The sequence below is a fragment of the Psammomys obesus genome, unplaced genomic scaffold (assembly GCF_907164565.1).
Source record: "Psammomys obesus unplaced genomic scaffold, mPsaObe1.curated_primary_1811, whole genome shotgun sequence".
NCBI lineage: Eukaryota > Metazoa > Chordata > Mammalia > Rodentia > Muridae > Psammomys > Psammomys obesus.
The window spans coordinates 3,709,864-3,725,927 of NW_026593286.1; the positions used below are offsets into that span (position 1 = coordinate 3,709,864).

General features: G+C 51.1%; 1 protein-coding gene across 1 annotated transcript in view; it reads left to right on the forward strand.

Moving 5' to 3' along the window:
• Positions 1-15,637, forward strand: part of Asb18 (ankyrin repeat and SOCS box containing 18) — a 56,964-nt gene extending 41,327 nt beyond the window's left edge. Inside the window, exons 5-7 of the mRNA XM_055616451.1 lie at positions 12-197; positions 13,559-13,672; positions 15,084-15,637. Of these exons, the coding sequence (XP_055472426.1) occupies positions 12-197; positions 13,559-13,672; positions 15,084-15,269 (486 nt within the window). The 3' untranslated portion in view covers positions 15,270-15,637. The remainder of the gene's footprint in view (positions 1-11; positions 198-13,558; positions 13,673-15,083) is intronic.
• The last annotated feature ends 427 nt before the right edge of the window (positions 15,638-16,064 follow it).

The window sequence follows — 16,064 nt, forward strand, 5'->3', positions numbered from 1 at the left end:
GCCGCGCGCGCCCCGGCCTGTGCGCGCTCCTGCTGCGGCACGGCGCCGACGCGGGCGCGCTCGACTACGGCGGCGCGTCGCCACTGGCGCGCGCGCTGCAGACGGCCACGTGCGCGCCCCCGGCCGCGGCGCCGCGCACTGTGCAGGCGCTGCTCAACCACGGATCCCCTTCCGTGTGGCCCGATGCCTTCCCCAAGGTAAGGGGACCCCGGGGCAGCCTGGCGGTGCAGACGCTGGCCCTGCCAAGGCCTGCATGCTGAGTGTCCAAGGCGGATGACCCGGGCCGCCGGGGGGCGGGGGGGCGCACGGAGGCATTTCTCTCAAGCTCCCAGGGGGAGGGGGAGGTCGGGGCTTGGCTCCCCGCTGTGAGAAGGGAGGACTTAGGATTATGGTTAGCCAAAAACAAAGAGGCTGCGCTGTGGCTAAATATTCCAGAATGTCACCCTTCGAAGTAGTCTCCTGGGGACTGCTGGCACTCACTTCCGCGAGGCCATCCCAGCGCCAGCTGTGTATTTCAGCAGTCTTTTCGGGTAATTTTCAGAAAGATGAAAATGAGTCTCTCGTCACAGCTGGCGTTTTTGGTCTGCAGTGAAGTCACCCAACCTGCTCAGCTAGGGCCTTATTAATGAGAGCACTTTCCACCTTCGCGAATTCTTCACCCCTGCTGTGAAATTGGCCTGATGGGGCCTTGTTTCAGGTCACCCACTGTTGAGACCTCCACCCCTTGGCCTGGCTCTTAACTCTGCTCAGCTCACCTTGTCACGGTCTCCATCTGTGACGTCATTACTCCTGTAAAAGACGCCTGAGGGAAAAAGACCAACAATAAAATCCCTAGGTAAATGGGAACGAAGCACAGTGAGGTATATGTATGAAGATGCCACAATGACGTCATGAAAAAAAAGTTAAAAGGACATCAAGGGGCTGAGGAGACCACTCGGTGGGTAAAACCCTTGCAGCAAAGCAAGAGGAAGCAAGTTTGGGTACGTGCCTCTGTGTAAAAGCCCAGCTTTGGTGGCTCATGCCTGCAATCCCAGGGATGCAGAGGTAGAGACAGGCCAACCAGACAGCCTCTCCTGGTCAGCCGGACCCAGTGTTTTAGAGGTCATTAGAGCAGTGGCTCTCAACCTTCCTAATCCTGCAGCCTTTAATCCGGGCTCCTCACCTGTGGTGACCCCAACCACAACGTTACGTTTGTTGCTACTTCACTACTGTATTTTTTTCTGCTAGTGTTATGACTCATAATGTAACTATCTGATTTGTGACCCCTGTGAAAGGGGCCTTCGAAGGGTTGTGACCCACAGGTTGAGAACCACTGCTCTAAAGGACCTGAACTGGTAAAGGGGTGGTATACACACCCACGCGCGCGCACACACACACACACAGATACACACACGCACACACACACACACGCACACGCACACTTCAGTGGTTGAAAGGCTGTGTGGTCCAACACTAGCTGTCTTCAGACAGGAAGGCTGAGACTCTAGTAAGCCATTCAGTCCACAAGACTATGCCTCAGCAGCTCCGATCTGGTGTTGGAGGGTTCCTGAAGAGCTGGGAGTCTTCAAAAAGAGGTTTGAATCCTGAAGAAGTTAATGCCAGCCTCAGCAACAGGATAGATGAACTTGCGGAGGGAGTGAGGGCAAGCACGCAGAAACCAAGCTTTCCTTCCTCAGTGCCCTTTATGTGGGCTGCTCCCAGAAGGTGGGGTGGGTGCATCTTGCTTCAGATAATCCGATTAAGAAAACCCTTCACGGGCGCCTGGAAGCGTGGGTTTTAGTTGATTCCAGGTGTAGTTGACAGCCATGACTAGCTATCACTTTACACTCAGGTTCCTGTAAAGACCCTATCTCAAAAAGAACAAGGTGGACAGCGCCTGAGAAATGACACCCAAGGCTGACCATCAGCTTCCCCGTGCACACGCATACACACCCAGACCCACACTTGTAAATAAATAAGTAATAAATGAATCTTGAGGACCAGCTAGCCTGGTGTGTGCACCAAAGTGACAAAGAAAAGGAGCCTGCCTCAAAAAAAGGTGATAAGGTGAGGATAATCCCCCAGACGGACGGGTCCTCCGACTTGCACATGTACATGGTAGTTACACATGTTTCTCACACACACACACACACACACACACGTCTTCCCCCAAAGATTCATTGAACAAAGCAGAATTTCATCATAAAATTTCGGTTCATTTAATTTAAAAAATCGCCCCCATTTCCCAGGATACCTCAACCACATGCAATATAATCAATACACACCTACACATACCTGTAAATATGCATATGTGCCTGGTGTGTTTTGAACAAGCGTCTGGAAAACTGTCACGCAAAGATGACCCAAAGGAATAGTTTTCTATGACCCATTTCTCTCAAACGACTCTGCATATGGGCACATTCAGAGTGAAGGATGCATCCTTATGGCCAGGAGAAGGGGTGAAACTCTACCAGGTACCACCTCTCCAAGGAGCTCCTTCACCAGACAAGCATGCCGACTGTCTCTTGACTGAAGTCATTCCCCCATCGTGCTCTGCCAGAGCACAGATTTCCAATATGGCAGGCTCTCAAAAGGAAGTGCTGGCCTTCTTGTATTCTGGAACCATCTCCATATCTGTGGCTCACACCCTAACACTCCCCATTCCCAGCAGGACCTGCTCAACTACCTGGGACACGGACACAAGACGCTGCCCCTCAGTTTACATCCTGTCTTCGTTAAGCCCAAACGCTCAGTCGTCATCACATTGGACCACACAATTAAAAAGCAGAGTGGATCTCACACGATAGGCTACAAACAGACCATGTCTGACCGTGGGACAATGGAACAGTGAGGAACAGTGCTGATGCCAACCCTGATGGCTTGAGTTTAGTCCCCAGGAGTCGCCACATTGCAGGACAGAACTGACTATTGCGAGCTGTCCTCTGACTTCCACATACATGCAAGTGCATACCAACATACATACATACATACAACATACATACATACATACAACATACATACATGCACACACACACGCATGCACGCATATAGATACACACACTCTCAGATACACACAGAGTGTAATTAATTTTAAAAAGAGTCGCTGTGCCTCTCAGTAGTGACTAAAAAATAATTCTTTGTAAGCTTTGGTGCCATTTCAGCTTGAGGGGTCCCATTAAGGTGTTGGCGCTTCAGCCACAGCCTCCTCAGTCTGGCCCCTGTGGCAGCAAGAAGCCTCCCTTGGCCGCAGAGGCAGCACACGGCCCGTGCTCCCCTCCAGGTCTTCAGGTGCCGACCCTTTTGCACAGACCCCCTTGTGCCTCTAGAAGTGACCCCACTCCCCTGAACAGCCTGCAGATGGGGCGGTTCACCCACACTGACCCCAAGCTAGACGCGCATCTGAGGGGCCGGCCTTGCCCTGGAGGTGGAGAGGGGCAGCAACTCCTCCACCCAGGCTCCCTGTGGGTTTCACTGGAAAGACTAATCACCCAACTGGGCTCAGCAGCCCCGTGGGGCACTCGGCGAGCACATGCAAAATGGAGGCGAAGATGCTCCCCAGGCAATACTCAGGCACCATGGCAGGTGAACACCAAGCCACCTGGAGTGCTACAAAGCACGCCAAGCCCCCCCAACACACACACACACACACACACACACACACACACACACACACACACACGAGCAACAGCGTACTTTACATAGATGTAGAGACACACCCGTGGAGCTCAGAATTACTGAGGCAAAGGTTTCACAGAGAGCTTGTGACATAAATCACACTTCCCTGCACGCAGACAAAGGCACCGTCATGGCACCCGGCAGACATGGAACATCCGTCTGCGCCATGCTCACTGTGCTGCTGTGAGAGCCGAGGGGTGTCAGGCTTCCGAGCCACCGTGTCCTCAATGCCAGGCCCTTCTACCCTGCCGACCCCTAATTCACACAGCAGAGGCAGGGATGCAGGCCCAGAACAGGTGCAAGAAGAGGCTGGGGGCCAGGGTTCAGTCCTAGAAGGTGTAAAGACGAGAGCAGAGCCTGACCAGAGCCAGCGATGGGCTGCCAGCGCAGCAGGGAGACCCAAGACTGTGGGCCCAGCGTGATCTGGGATAGAAGGCTTTGCTGAATTTCTCCTCACATTCACGACTCTGAAATAAAGGAGTTTTTCCTTTGCCTACCTCTTTCAAGAGCACATTTCCGGTTCACCCCAAAAGAAATGTTGGGGCCACAAAGATACTAGGAGGGCCTTTAAGCCCAGCTGCCTTTAGGAGGGACATGACCTGCCCTTCACACCCACATCCTCTAACTCAAACCCCTCGCCTCACTCCCCTCCTCTTTGTGTTCACTTGGGAACCACTTGAAGTGGCATGTGGTCAGGTGGTTAGCTGTACTTGTCCCCTGTTGTCACGGACCCTTTCCAGGGCCCTTGGCATTCTGCCCTATCCTGTGTCTTGCGTTTTCCCTGAACCAGCCCTGCAATGATGAAGCCAAAATGTGCTGTTCCGGGAGGAGGCCAGCCTCCTGCAAGGGCTACAAGTAATTGAGCCTTAGGCCTACCAGTGACATAAGGGCCGAGCCAGCCATGAGTTCCCCTGACTGCTTCACTGGCTGTGCGGACCGCCCGCAATGCCCTCACACGCTCACCCGTGCGTCCATTTAACAGCCATGGCGAGGAGCTGGAGAGACGGCTGGGAGGTTAAAAGCACACACTCTCTCACAGAGGACCTTCCTTAGCTCAGGACTGCAGCGGAGCTGATCTCATTGCATCCGCAGCCAGGACACAGACAGAGAGGCATGCCGGGCCGTGTAGCTCTCCACATTCAGCCCACACCCACACGGGGAACGGGTCCTCCCGTTTCATTTAAGCAAATCCGGAAACACCTTCACAGGCATGCCCTGAGATTTGTGTCCTTGGCGAGATTCTGGATCCTGTCAAGCTGCCATCGCATTAGAGTACCAGAACCCCAAACATGCAATGAGGAAGCCCAGATCTGAGAGCCAAAGCCTCAGGTAGGGCATTACAGAGAGCAGGCACAGGATCAGCAGAGCGAACGTGGAATGTGTGTCTCTGGGGAAAATGACCACCGGGCTGAAGAGGAAACAGCCAGCAAGGCCTCACATTCACACCCATTCCTCCACTCCCGCCACCACCCATGCTGAAACAGCAGAGCATGGCGCCTTGTGAAGGGCCTGGGCCTTTGTCGAAGGACAATAGAAACCCCATTTTAAAGTGGTATGGCACACACAAAATTCGTGTGTTGAAATGTATATGCTTGAGTGTGCAGAAGAGACTGGAGGACAGTGCAGAGAACCGCTGGCTGCTGTGAAAATGCAGATGAGGAAGACAGAGCCAGAAATGCAAAGATGGGGGTGAGTGGGGAGGACGGAAGATTCCAGAAACAGCTGCAGATTCCAGGTCGTGGCTCACTCCCGGACACCGACAATGCTGGAGCCTGAGCCTCCTGATTTCTTGCTTTGTGCCTGGTTGTAGAACTGACTAAGGTGACTTCAGCCACTGGCTACAGTTTCACCAGATCCGGGCAGGAGACTGCGGAACTGTGGTCAAAATGCAGGCCCCGCTTCCCTGGCTGCCCGCAGCGCAGCAGTGTCTCCAGGGGAGGAGGGATGAGAGCCATCAGGAAGCTTGCCTCTGTTTTCCTACCCTTTTATTTCTCCATCTACATATAAAGCAATGTGCCTGTGTGATTTTTCCCCTTAATTTTCTTTCTGCCGCCTCATTAGCTGAAGAGCGTGCGCCTGGACACTAATGACATCAGCGCGTCAGGGTAATGTGGCAGCCGTCTCTCTGCAGACAGCAAGGAGGCAGCGAAGATTTTTAAACTGTGTTGGCGTAAAAATAATGAAGGCAGCCAGCTGCCTGGCAAACACGCGGGGCACGGTGCTGAGGGGCCGGGGAGGGGCGGGGAGCCCCAGAGAGGTGGAACAGAGGGAGAGACAGAAAATGAATTCCTGGAGACAGGCAATAAGACTTTGTCACAGTCTGTGACCCCGGGTGGGGGAGGGGCTGGGAGAAGGGGTGGTGCCTGGCTCTAGGGGAGGGCAGCTCTTTCCTACCCTGGGTGGGGGAGGTCTGTGGAGCATTCAGCCCCTGGGAGCCTTTTAACGTTGGCAGAGGAGGAACAGGTCTGCGCTTCGGGGAGCCAGTAGTGTGGCCTCAGATAACAGAAATTACCAGAGCCCACCTGGAAAGCAGGAGACTGGGGCTGGGGGGCTGGCTCCCCCCAGCAGAGAAGAGAGTGAAGGAATGAGAGGTGATGGCCCAGGACTGCGACTGGGGGCGCTAGAAATATCAACAAGTAAAGAGCACCTTGGAGGGGACAAGGGCGCGCCTGGCTAGAAGAGGTTGGAGGGTGCTCCTGGGCCAGAGCTCTTCAGCGGCAGCTCAGTGTGTTCCATCTCCTTTTCTGAAAATGGCTGAAAGTTTGACTTGGTCATATTGGAAGAAATGGACCAGAGATTCTGGGGGTTTGTTTTGTTTTTTTTTTCAAGACAGGCTTTCTCGGTGTAGCCGTGTCTGTCCTAGACTAGCTTTGTAGCCCAAGCTGGCCTCAAAGAGATCCCCCTGCCTCTGCCTCCCTGAGTGTTGGGATTGCAGGCGTGCGCCATGGCGCCGGTAGACCAGAGTCTTAAGATGCAATGTGGGGAATGAGAGATGGCTTAGCGGCTAAGTGCCTGCCAACAACCCAGCCAGCCTGAGTTCAAGCCCCAAGAACAACGTGGTGGCAGCGAGAGAAAGGACTTCTGAAGGATGTCTTTGGATACAGAAGCAAGAGAAGAAAGGAAGGGAAAAAAGGAAGGGAAAGAAACAGGAAGCTTGGGGCAGCACTAGCATCATGGCCTCGCACCCGTGTTTCAGCAGCCAGCCAGACAAGCGAACAGCCGGAAACCATGGGGAGGCAGCTGGGGTGCTACTGGGTCCTGGAGCAAAGTACACAGGTGGAAATGGGGGACCCAGGGACAGAGCAGCCTGGGGACTTCCCCACCTGTTTAGACTTAACATCACTTTCACTTTATGTATGTGTATATACACGGGAGCTGGTGTGATGGCTCTGTGCTAGGAGCGCTTCCTCTGCAGACATGAGGACATGAGTTTGATTCTTCAGATCCAACATTAAAATAGCCAGGCCCAGCTACCCACATGCCTGTAACCCCAGCATTTTGGAGGTGGGAGAGAGGCAGACCTCAAGACCATGCTGGCTCTCCAACCCGCTCTGCACGCTTCCAGCTTGGCAAGAGACCATGTCACAAGGCGGTAGCTCAGAACTCAACAGAGGAAGACACTGAATGCGCGACGCTGACCTCTGCATGCACAGGCCCAGGCACGGCCCCCCGTGTACTCACGTATGTGAACCTTATACACACACACAACAAGAAAAACTTGGTGGATTCTCAGGGCACAGGAGACAGGAAATAAAAGAAGAGGGAGAGTTCAGCATCGGAAGAGTCGAGAAGAAAAGTGTGTCTCAGCAGATGATCCAAGAGAAAAGCTGAAAGCCAAGTGAAGACAGAGCAAGCGAAGAGCAGTCACCTGAAGAGCATAATGAGAAACATGTAGCAAGCCAGGGCCCAGCACAGACTAAAGCTGGATCTGTTCACACTGCCTGGGTGTTCTCAGCGCCATAGCAGCTGGCCTGTGCCTGGTGGTTCCATAGATAATTGGAGCATGGAGGGAAAAGAAGCCAGACCCCCCTCCCCCTTACTCGCCTCTTATTGCCAATCCTTACCACTTCTGTTCCCTCCTGTCTCAGCAACCACTCCCCTGGTCCCAGCCCCCACCCAGCTCACAGCCAATGCCAGGCAGTCCCTGATTTGACTTAGCGCCAGGTTCCTGGCATAGTCACTGGTCTCTGGACTTTAGTTGTATCACCTTGATCAGTTCAATTCCTGAGGCACACAAGGTGGAAGGGGACAGAAAGTCGCAGGCCCAAAGGACAGAGTGTAGCTCAGTGGTTCTCAGCCTTCCTAATGCCGCAACCTTTTAACACACTTCCTCAGGTTGTGGTGATGCCCAACTATTAAAATCATTTCTTTGCTACAACATAACTGTAATTTTGCTACTGTTATGCACTGTAGTGTAAATATCTGATGTGCAGGATGTCTGAAGTGCTACCGCCAAGGGGGGTGAGGCCCACAGAGTGAGAAGCACTGCAACAGATGGTGACATTATTCAAGATGAGCCTAGAGCAAGAGGATTAGAAACCATATTCAGAGACTTAATAGAAGAAAACTCACTGCACTAAGATTCTTAACTTTTAATTCAAGGTTAAATGAGTGTTCCTGACAAGTAAATGACCAAAAAAAACCAAAAAACAAACCATAATTATGATATTCTAGCAAAACTATTCTTAAAATACACAGCAATAAATCTTACTAGCTATCCAATCAGAAAACAGGTTATTTCTAAGGGTATTAAGGTCAGGCTGGATTCAGATTTCTTGGCTACAATATTAGCAAAAGACAATGAAATATTGTCTACCATTTTTTGTCTCACGTAGCCTTAAACTTGCTACTCAATTAAGGACAACCTTGAACTTCTGACCCTCCTGCCTGGGAACACAGGAGTGTGCCGCCACACCAGAATTTTATATTATGCCCTGAGTGGAACTCAGGCCTCTTAGGTGCTAGGCAAGCACTCTAACAAACTGATCTACAACCTCAACCTTCTCAACATGTTTTTTTGGGTTGAAAAAAAGCATTCACTGGAGGTAAAGAAAAAATGCGCACATACAGCAGACACACAGAGAGAAAGACTCTCTGCTAGTGAAGCTGAAAAATTCCTCAACAGATTTTTGAAAGAAAAGTTTGGACACTAGAATATTAGATTGAGCCAGGATGGCCTTCATTTGATGCCAAAAGAATGATATCTTCAGATATGAACAGCTCAGAAAACATATCTTTGATCCTTTTTTTAACAACAACAACAAAAAGTATTTCTATTCAATTATTTACACATACAAGTAGCAGTCAGGCACCAGCAAGATACTGGGTTGTAGCTTGTCTTTGCTACTTTGTGGGGTTTTTCCCACCCTTTATCCCCCAGTTTCACCCCCTCTCACTAGATAGGAGAGAAAGGATAGGAGAGAGAGATCCTTGAATCTGATTTCTTTCTTCTTGCTTCTTCTTTGAGCACGACTACTAACAAACCGCAACCAACCTCCCCCCAACCACCAACCCACCTATTGGGGGCTCTAGCATTTGCATATCTTCTGAAAAATTCCCAGAATTCCAAACATCACACAATTGAAGAATCTATCTGCAGCTGGCAAAAGCATGCTCTGTCAGAACACAGGCAAATCATAGTCAGCTGGTGTGGACAGTCCGAAGCAGTCCCATATCCCCACACCTGGAAATTAAAATGAAAAGACATTCTTATTTCAGTGGGTTTTTTTTTTCAATTTAATTTATATATGTATGTATTACAATTTATTCACTTTGTATCCCACTGAACCCCTCTCCTTCATCTCCTCCCATTCCCGCCCACCCTCCCTCTTTTCCTCCTATGCCCCTCCCCTAGTCACCTGATAGTGGAGGTCTTCCTCCCCTTCTATCTGACCCTAGCTTATCAGGTCTCATTAGGACTGGCTACATCATCTTCCTCTGTGGCCTGGTAAGGCTGCATCCCCCAAGGGGAGGTGATCAAAGAGCCAGCCACTGAGTTCATGTCAGAGACAGTCCCTGTTCCCCTTATTAGGGAACCCACTTGGAAATAAGTCTATGTTTTTAAAGAAACCAAAATTCCAGAATTCTCACTACGCTGGGTACTATGGATAAATGGGTGAGCCGATCAGAAAGCACCATAATTCCTCAAGGATCCTTCGGTCAAGCAGGGAAGAAAGGCGTTGTTAGCCACAAGCATAACAAACCAATGGCAGGAAACGGCAGAGGAAACTTTAACCACCTGGACAACAACCACAGAGAGGGTCTCCTCAGAAAAGCATCCTGAACCAGGAGGTTTCAAAGCACTACAGAAAGATAGCACACACCATGGCGAACTGTGAGTGAGTGCAAAGCCGGGGAGATAAAGAGTGATTTCAAGAGCACAGATTAACTGAGGCACAATAGCACATGCCTGTAATCCCACAGTTGGGAATGGAGGAAAGGGATTGCAAGTTAGAGGTCAGCCAGCGATAGACAGCAAGATCCTATCTGAAAACAAAGGGGGGCGAGAATTAGGAGAACTGCATGGGCCAGCAAGAGCTCTACAGACAAAGGCTCTGCCAAGAAGCCCGGTGACCCAAGTTTAGTCTGCGGGACACATACAGTAGAAGGAGAAAGCTGACTCCTGGTAAATAACCTTCTGACCCCCAGCCACGTGTGCTGGGACACCCACACCCACGTACACACATGCATAAGTGCACGCAGATCCTTTTAATTAGGAGAATCCTGTGTGATATTTTAAAATGAGAATCCCTGGCCTCAGAGCTAGTAATCAGGGTGCTGTCAGCTGAAGCCGACAGTTTCAGGGAAATGTCCCTGCAACAGTGTCCTCTGTACGAGGCTGTGCCCACCGATCCTGGGCCAGCGTGTAGCCCTGCAAGCCCTTCCCCCGGAACTCCCTGGCTTTATTGTACTGTTTTCAGGGTTGGCGCGGAGCTTCATTTTTATCCAGATAGTGTCCATGGTGGAAAGAAAGAGAATGGGCCAATGTAGCAGTGAGTTTGGAGTGAGGAGTTAAGGTTGGTGGCCTTTGAGGCAAAACTTGAAAGGAATGAGGAAGTGGGCTGTGCTGAGGTCTGGGGACAAGCAATCCAAATGAGCCATCAATATGTGGCCTGAGACTGGGGCAGCTGGGGCTTCATATAAATAACTGGGGACGGAGGTGGATGAGGGTGGTCAGAGATGATGAGGGTAGGAGACTGGAAAGGGCTCTGAGGGACACTGTTGCGACTTTGGCCATCGGTGAGTCTGCAGAGCAATGGCTCTGCTTGACTAATGTTTCATAAGCTGCTCCCCACTTCCATGAGGAAGAGAAGAGGAGGGCAAGTTGGAATGCTGACACAGTGACCACCATGCTGGACACCACCTAGGCTAAGGAGGTACTCTGACTCAGGATGGACCTTGAAGGCAGAGCTGTGAGGCCTTCTCCACAGAATGAATGCAGAGAGTGAGAGAAACGGAAGTCAAAGACGGCCCCAAGGCTTCCAGCCCAAGAGTCAGGGCAACGGTGTGCCAAAAGCTCAGATGGACAGAGACAAGGCCAGGGCAGCAGGTAGCAGTGTGAACTGGGGAGCAAAGCGCTCAATGCTCCCTGTCTAACATGGAATGAAGAGGAGGTCTGAAGGGAGCCATCGGATATTCAATCCCAGAGCTCAAGGGAGTGAGATTCAAAAAGCGTGGAGCCCAGTGCCATGGGGATGGTACCAAGAAACTGGGTTCAAGAAACTAGCTGAGAGACAGGAGAAAAGAGATGACAGAGAGACATCCCTCTCTGGGAAAAAAGAAATGGAGATGAGAAAACAGCCCAGGAGGGTGAAGAAGAACCACCAAGAGGGTGAAAAACCATGAAAAGGAAGACACTTTCTTTCCCTCCTGACTGCCACCCTGAGAGTGGACCACACTGACTGCCAGCTTTCCCTGGACTTGTGGAAGTGTGGTGTTTCTGCCTCCGAAGCTCTCCGCATCAGCCGCCTCTAAGTGAAACCGGTCCTACGGCTCCTCCACTGCCATGCCCCACACCCTACAGCTGCGCTAGAGAGAGGGGCTCCGCACAGTGCCAGGGGCTGCTCCCCGGAGCCTTGCCCTGCCCATGGCCTTTCACATTCTCCACTAAACTCCTCTAAAATGGAGAATGTTTACCCAAAAAGAAAGTCATTTTGATCCCAGAAAGGCTAAAATAATAACCACAGAGAAATTGAAAATGTGAGATTATTACCTTCAACTAAGTACCAGGCTTCAGCAATGTCAAAAGCAACCATTGTCACCTGCTGGAAGCATAGTTCAGTGGCAAAGATTTGAACCCTAAAAAGTACTTTAAAAGACGGAGAGATGCCTCCGAGGTTAAGAGCACTGGCTGCCCTTCCAGAGGTCCTGAGTTCAATTCCCAGCAACCACACGGTGGCTCACAACCATCTGTAATGACATCTGGTGCCCTCTTCTGGCATACAGGTGTACATGCAGGCAGAACACTGTATACATAATAAATAAACTTTTAAAAAGAAGGTTATTGTGTCTTCTCAATCCCAATGACATAAATTCCCAATTGATTGAAAAATCCCAATTTACTTTGTAAATGATTCCCAATAACTAAGAGGTTGAAATTTTATATCTTAAGAAGTTAACAGTAAGGCTGGAGAGATGGCTCAATGATTCAGAGCACTGGCTGCTCTTCCAGAAGACCTGGGTTCAATTCCCAGCAACCACATGGCAGTTCACAGCTGTCTGCAACTCCAACCCCCAGGGGATCCGACATCCTCGTGACACACATGCAAGCAGAACACCAATGTATGTAAAAAAATAAATTCTTGAAAGAAGCTAACAGAAAAAGCCAGGCTTGGAGGTCCACATGGCGAGATACTGTCTCCAAAAACAAAGAAATGAAAAACAGAACATTAGGACTAAGATGGCAGAGCCAACTATCAATGTCAACACAAAACGAAAGCCTGCAGCCAGTGGAGTATGGTGACAAGGTAAGGAAGAACAGTAATCAAAGATGGGGGAACATTAGCCGCAAAATAATTATAAAAACATTAGTGTTTACTATTTCTCAACAAGACCCAGGTTCTGTTCCCAGCACGCACATTAGGCTCCTCCAAATCCCATGTAACTCCAGGCAATCTGACGCCCTCTTCTGCCTTCCTCAAGCATGCACACTGGGTACATGACCTCAAGTCATGTACACACACACATAACAAGGAAAAAATGAATTTTTTTGAGACAGGGTCCCACTATGTAGCTCTGGCTGTCCTGGCACTCACCATGTAGACGAGGCTGGCCTCAAACTCACAGAGATCCACCTGCCTCTGCCCTCCTAAGTGCTGGGATTAAAGGCGTGCGCCACCACACCAGGCTAAAACATGCACATACTCCCAGAGAGACACATAAACAGAATTAAACTAAATCTTTGAAAGTAAATAAAAAGAATCTTTGCCTGTGAGGGTTGTGGGATGTAAGACAATTCTTCTCCCCGATCCACCCATTCTTTCTTTCCTGACACTGAAAAACGGAGGTGGGAAATTGGGAAGACAATCCTCAGGCCACACTGCCCACGGAACAGCTTTCGTTTGCTCTGAGCAGCTCTGCAGAGGCAGGGGGCTGACACCCATCAACATCTCCCAACCTACCCCTTCCCCTAAACCTGACCAGTAAGCCCCAGCCCTCACTCCACAGGTGGCTGTGCAGAGGGTGTGTTCTCCCTGAAGAGTCTCTGCCTCCTGCACCTGGCAGATTAGCTCACTGACAACACTTTTGCTCTGGGATCATCACTGTGTGTGGTGTGACTTGGGCCTTTTCGGTCACAAGGCCAGGGAGTGGCGGGCATGACAGGCAAGAACACGCCTGCCTCTCCAGCTTCTCTCTCCTTGGACCTCAAGCTCCTCCCCCTGCATCCGGCCTCTCACTTCCCCAGGTGCTGAGAACATGTGCACAGGTGCCCGCTGTCATTGAGGTTCTGTTCAACTCCTACGCTCAGCTTCGAGTGTCTGAGTCCTGGCGGGAGGCCGTCCCTGAGGACGTGTACCAGGTAAGGAGTCTCAGTCCCTTCTCGCTTCTCTGCCTGCAGTTTGGCTCTCAAGCCCTGTGACTTGGTTAGGACTTCTGTAGCTGTAATGAAACACCATGACCAAAAAGCAAGCTGGGGAGGAAAGGGTTTATCCAGCTTACGCTTCCACACTGCTCTTTATCACTGAAGGAAGTCAGGACAGGAACTCAAGCAGAGCAGGAACCTGGAGGCAGGAGCTGATGCAGAGGCCATGGAGGGGTGCTGCTTCCTGGCTTGCTGGCTTGCTCATCATAGCCTGCTCAGCCTGATGAACCCAGGACCATCAGCCCAGAAATGGCACCACCCACAATGGGCTGATATCCGTCACTAATTTAATGCCTTAAGCCAGCAGTTTCTCAGTTGAGACTCCTTCCTTCCAAGGACTCTAGCTTGGGTCAAGCTGACATCAAACCATCCAGGAAGTAAAACATCTGAAGAAGGCAGGCAGGAAAGTTGAGGGGAGCAGTTGGTGATCTGTGGGCAATGCCCCTATGCAGTCAACCAACCATAGGTCAAAAGTATTGGGGATAAATAAGATTCCCCCCAAAAGATACAGACTTTCATTGCTTATTCTCTAAATATCACCACGTACAACAATCTCTCTACGTGGCATTTACGTTGTTGGAGGCATCATGGGTAATCTAGAGGTGCCTGAGAGTAAATGGGAGGACTGTGTCTGTATCACATAAGAGAGTTGCCCGCCCATGAACTTCACTGTCCTCTGTCCTTGGAACCTCTGTGAACACCAAGGGACAATTGTGAGGTGCTATTGCACATGGGCAACAAACAACCATACTGTGATGGCTTGAAGAGTATTGAGGCTCGGGGAGCGAGCGTGCAAGAAATGAGGCATTGAAGCTACAAGTTCGGGCTCCTTTTCCAGACACACTACCCCCCCCCGTGTAGGAACTGCAGAATATGACATGTGACCTGCACCACTGTGATACTGTGTCCACACACGACAGAGTCCACAGGCGGCTGCTGATCCCAACGAGAGGGAACACTTCCTTCCCGAAGCTCCCAGAGATCCCGGGATCTCTCTTCCAGTGTTAGTGAATGCCTTACAGAGCCTTGAGCTGATGGGCTCCGGCTGGCTCCTGAACCCACTGCTGCCTGGAGACAGCATGCCTGGCCCGCTTCAGGTTGATGGGTCCCCCCCAGAGCTGCTGTGCCAGGGGCAGGGCAGAGAGGGTCCCTCTAACACAGTGGGAGCTTTACTTTGGAAAAGCATGTGAAGCCCCTGAGTGGAGGCCAGGCCTCAGGTGACAGGGCTTTCGCTCTGCTGTGTCTCCCTGGCGCTGGCGAGCCACACCATGGCATGAACCATCAATGCACTTGCCAGGGAGAATGTCAGTTCCAGGCACTGCCTTCTCTTCCTCTCCTTCCTTTCTAGATGCACGAGCCTTTCTACAGGTCCTTCTTCGCCTTGGCGCATGCCCCGCGCTGCCTGCAGCACCTCTGCCGCTGCACCATTCGAAAACTCTTTGGCAAGAAGTGTGTTCACCTTGTGCCCCAGCTACCCTTGCCGGAGACGCTGCAAAATTATCTGCTTTTGGAGCCAGAGGGGGTTTTGCACTGAAACTACAGGCTTGGAGCCAGTTGCCTTTCCACAAAGCCAGTATCAGAGGGCCAGTATAGGGGAACGGGGTGCACATCCAGCCCTCTCCGTCTCCCAAGTGACCAGCAGAGGCACAGAGCCTAAACCATACCCTGATATGGAACTGGTAAAAAAGCCTCTCTGTTACTGGGGCTGGAGGGATGGATGCAGCAGGGAAGGGCACTGGCTGCTCTTGCAGAGGACCTGGGTACAATTCCCAGCAGCTACCTGGTTGTGCACAGTCATTCATACCTCGAGTTCCAAGTTCCGGGGGTTCCGGGGCTGTCCTCTGACCTCCATGGGCACTGAATGTACATATATGCATGCAGGCAAAACATTTACAAAATAAAGCAAACAAATATAAACTTGTTTATTTATTTATTTTAGAAAGTCCTCTCTTCCTCTTGGTTGCTTATGAGGTATGCTCGGTCAGTGGCTCAGTAGTTGCTGTCAGAAAGTATCCTAAGCCAAAGTCAGACTAAGAGATAAGAGCGGTCTCCAAGGCTTATCTCCAGCGCGCCCCCCGGGTCAGCAGCATGGGCACTTCTTCCCCAAGGCTATAGACTTTTGGGCTTGTAGGAAAGGCTGCCCACCCCTCCTGGAGCCAAGCCACTTGGAGGAGAACCGTGCCCAGAACGTAGCAGATGCCAGCTAGGAGCACACCAGCTCCAGGGCCAGGTGTACTTCATGGAGCCCATTGTGCTTGCAGACATCTGGGACCCCAGCACTCTGAGCACGCTGGAGGATGGCAAGCCGGACCTTGGTCATTCAGACGTC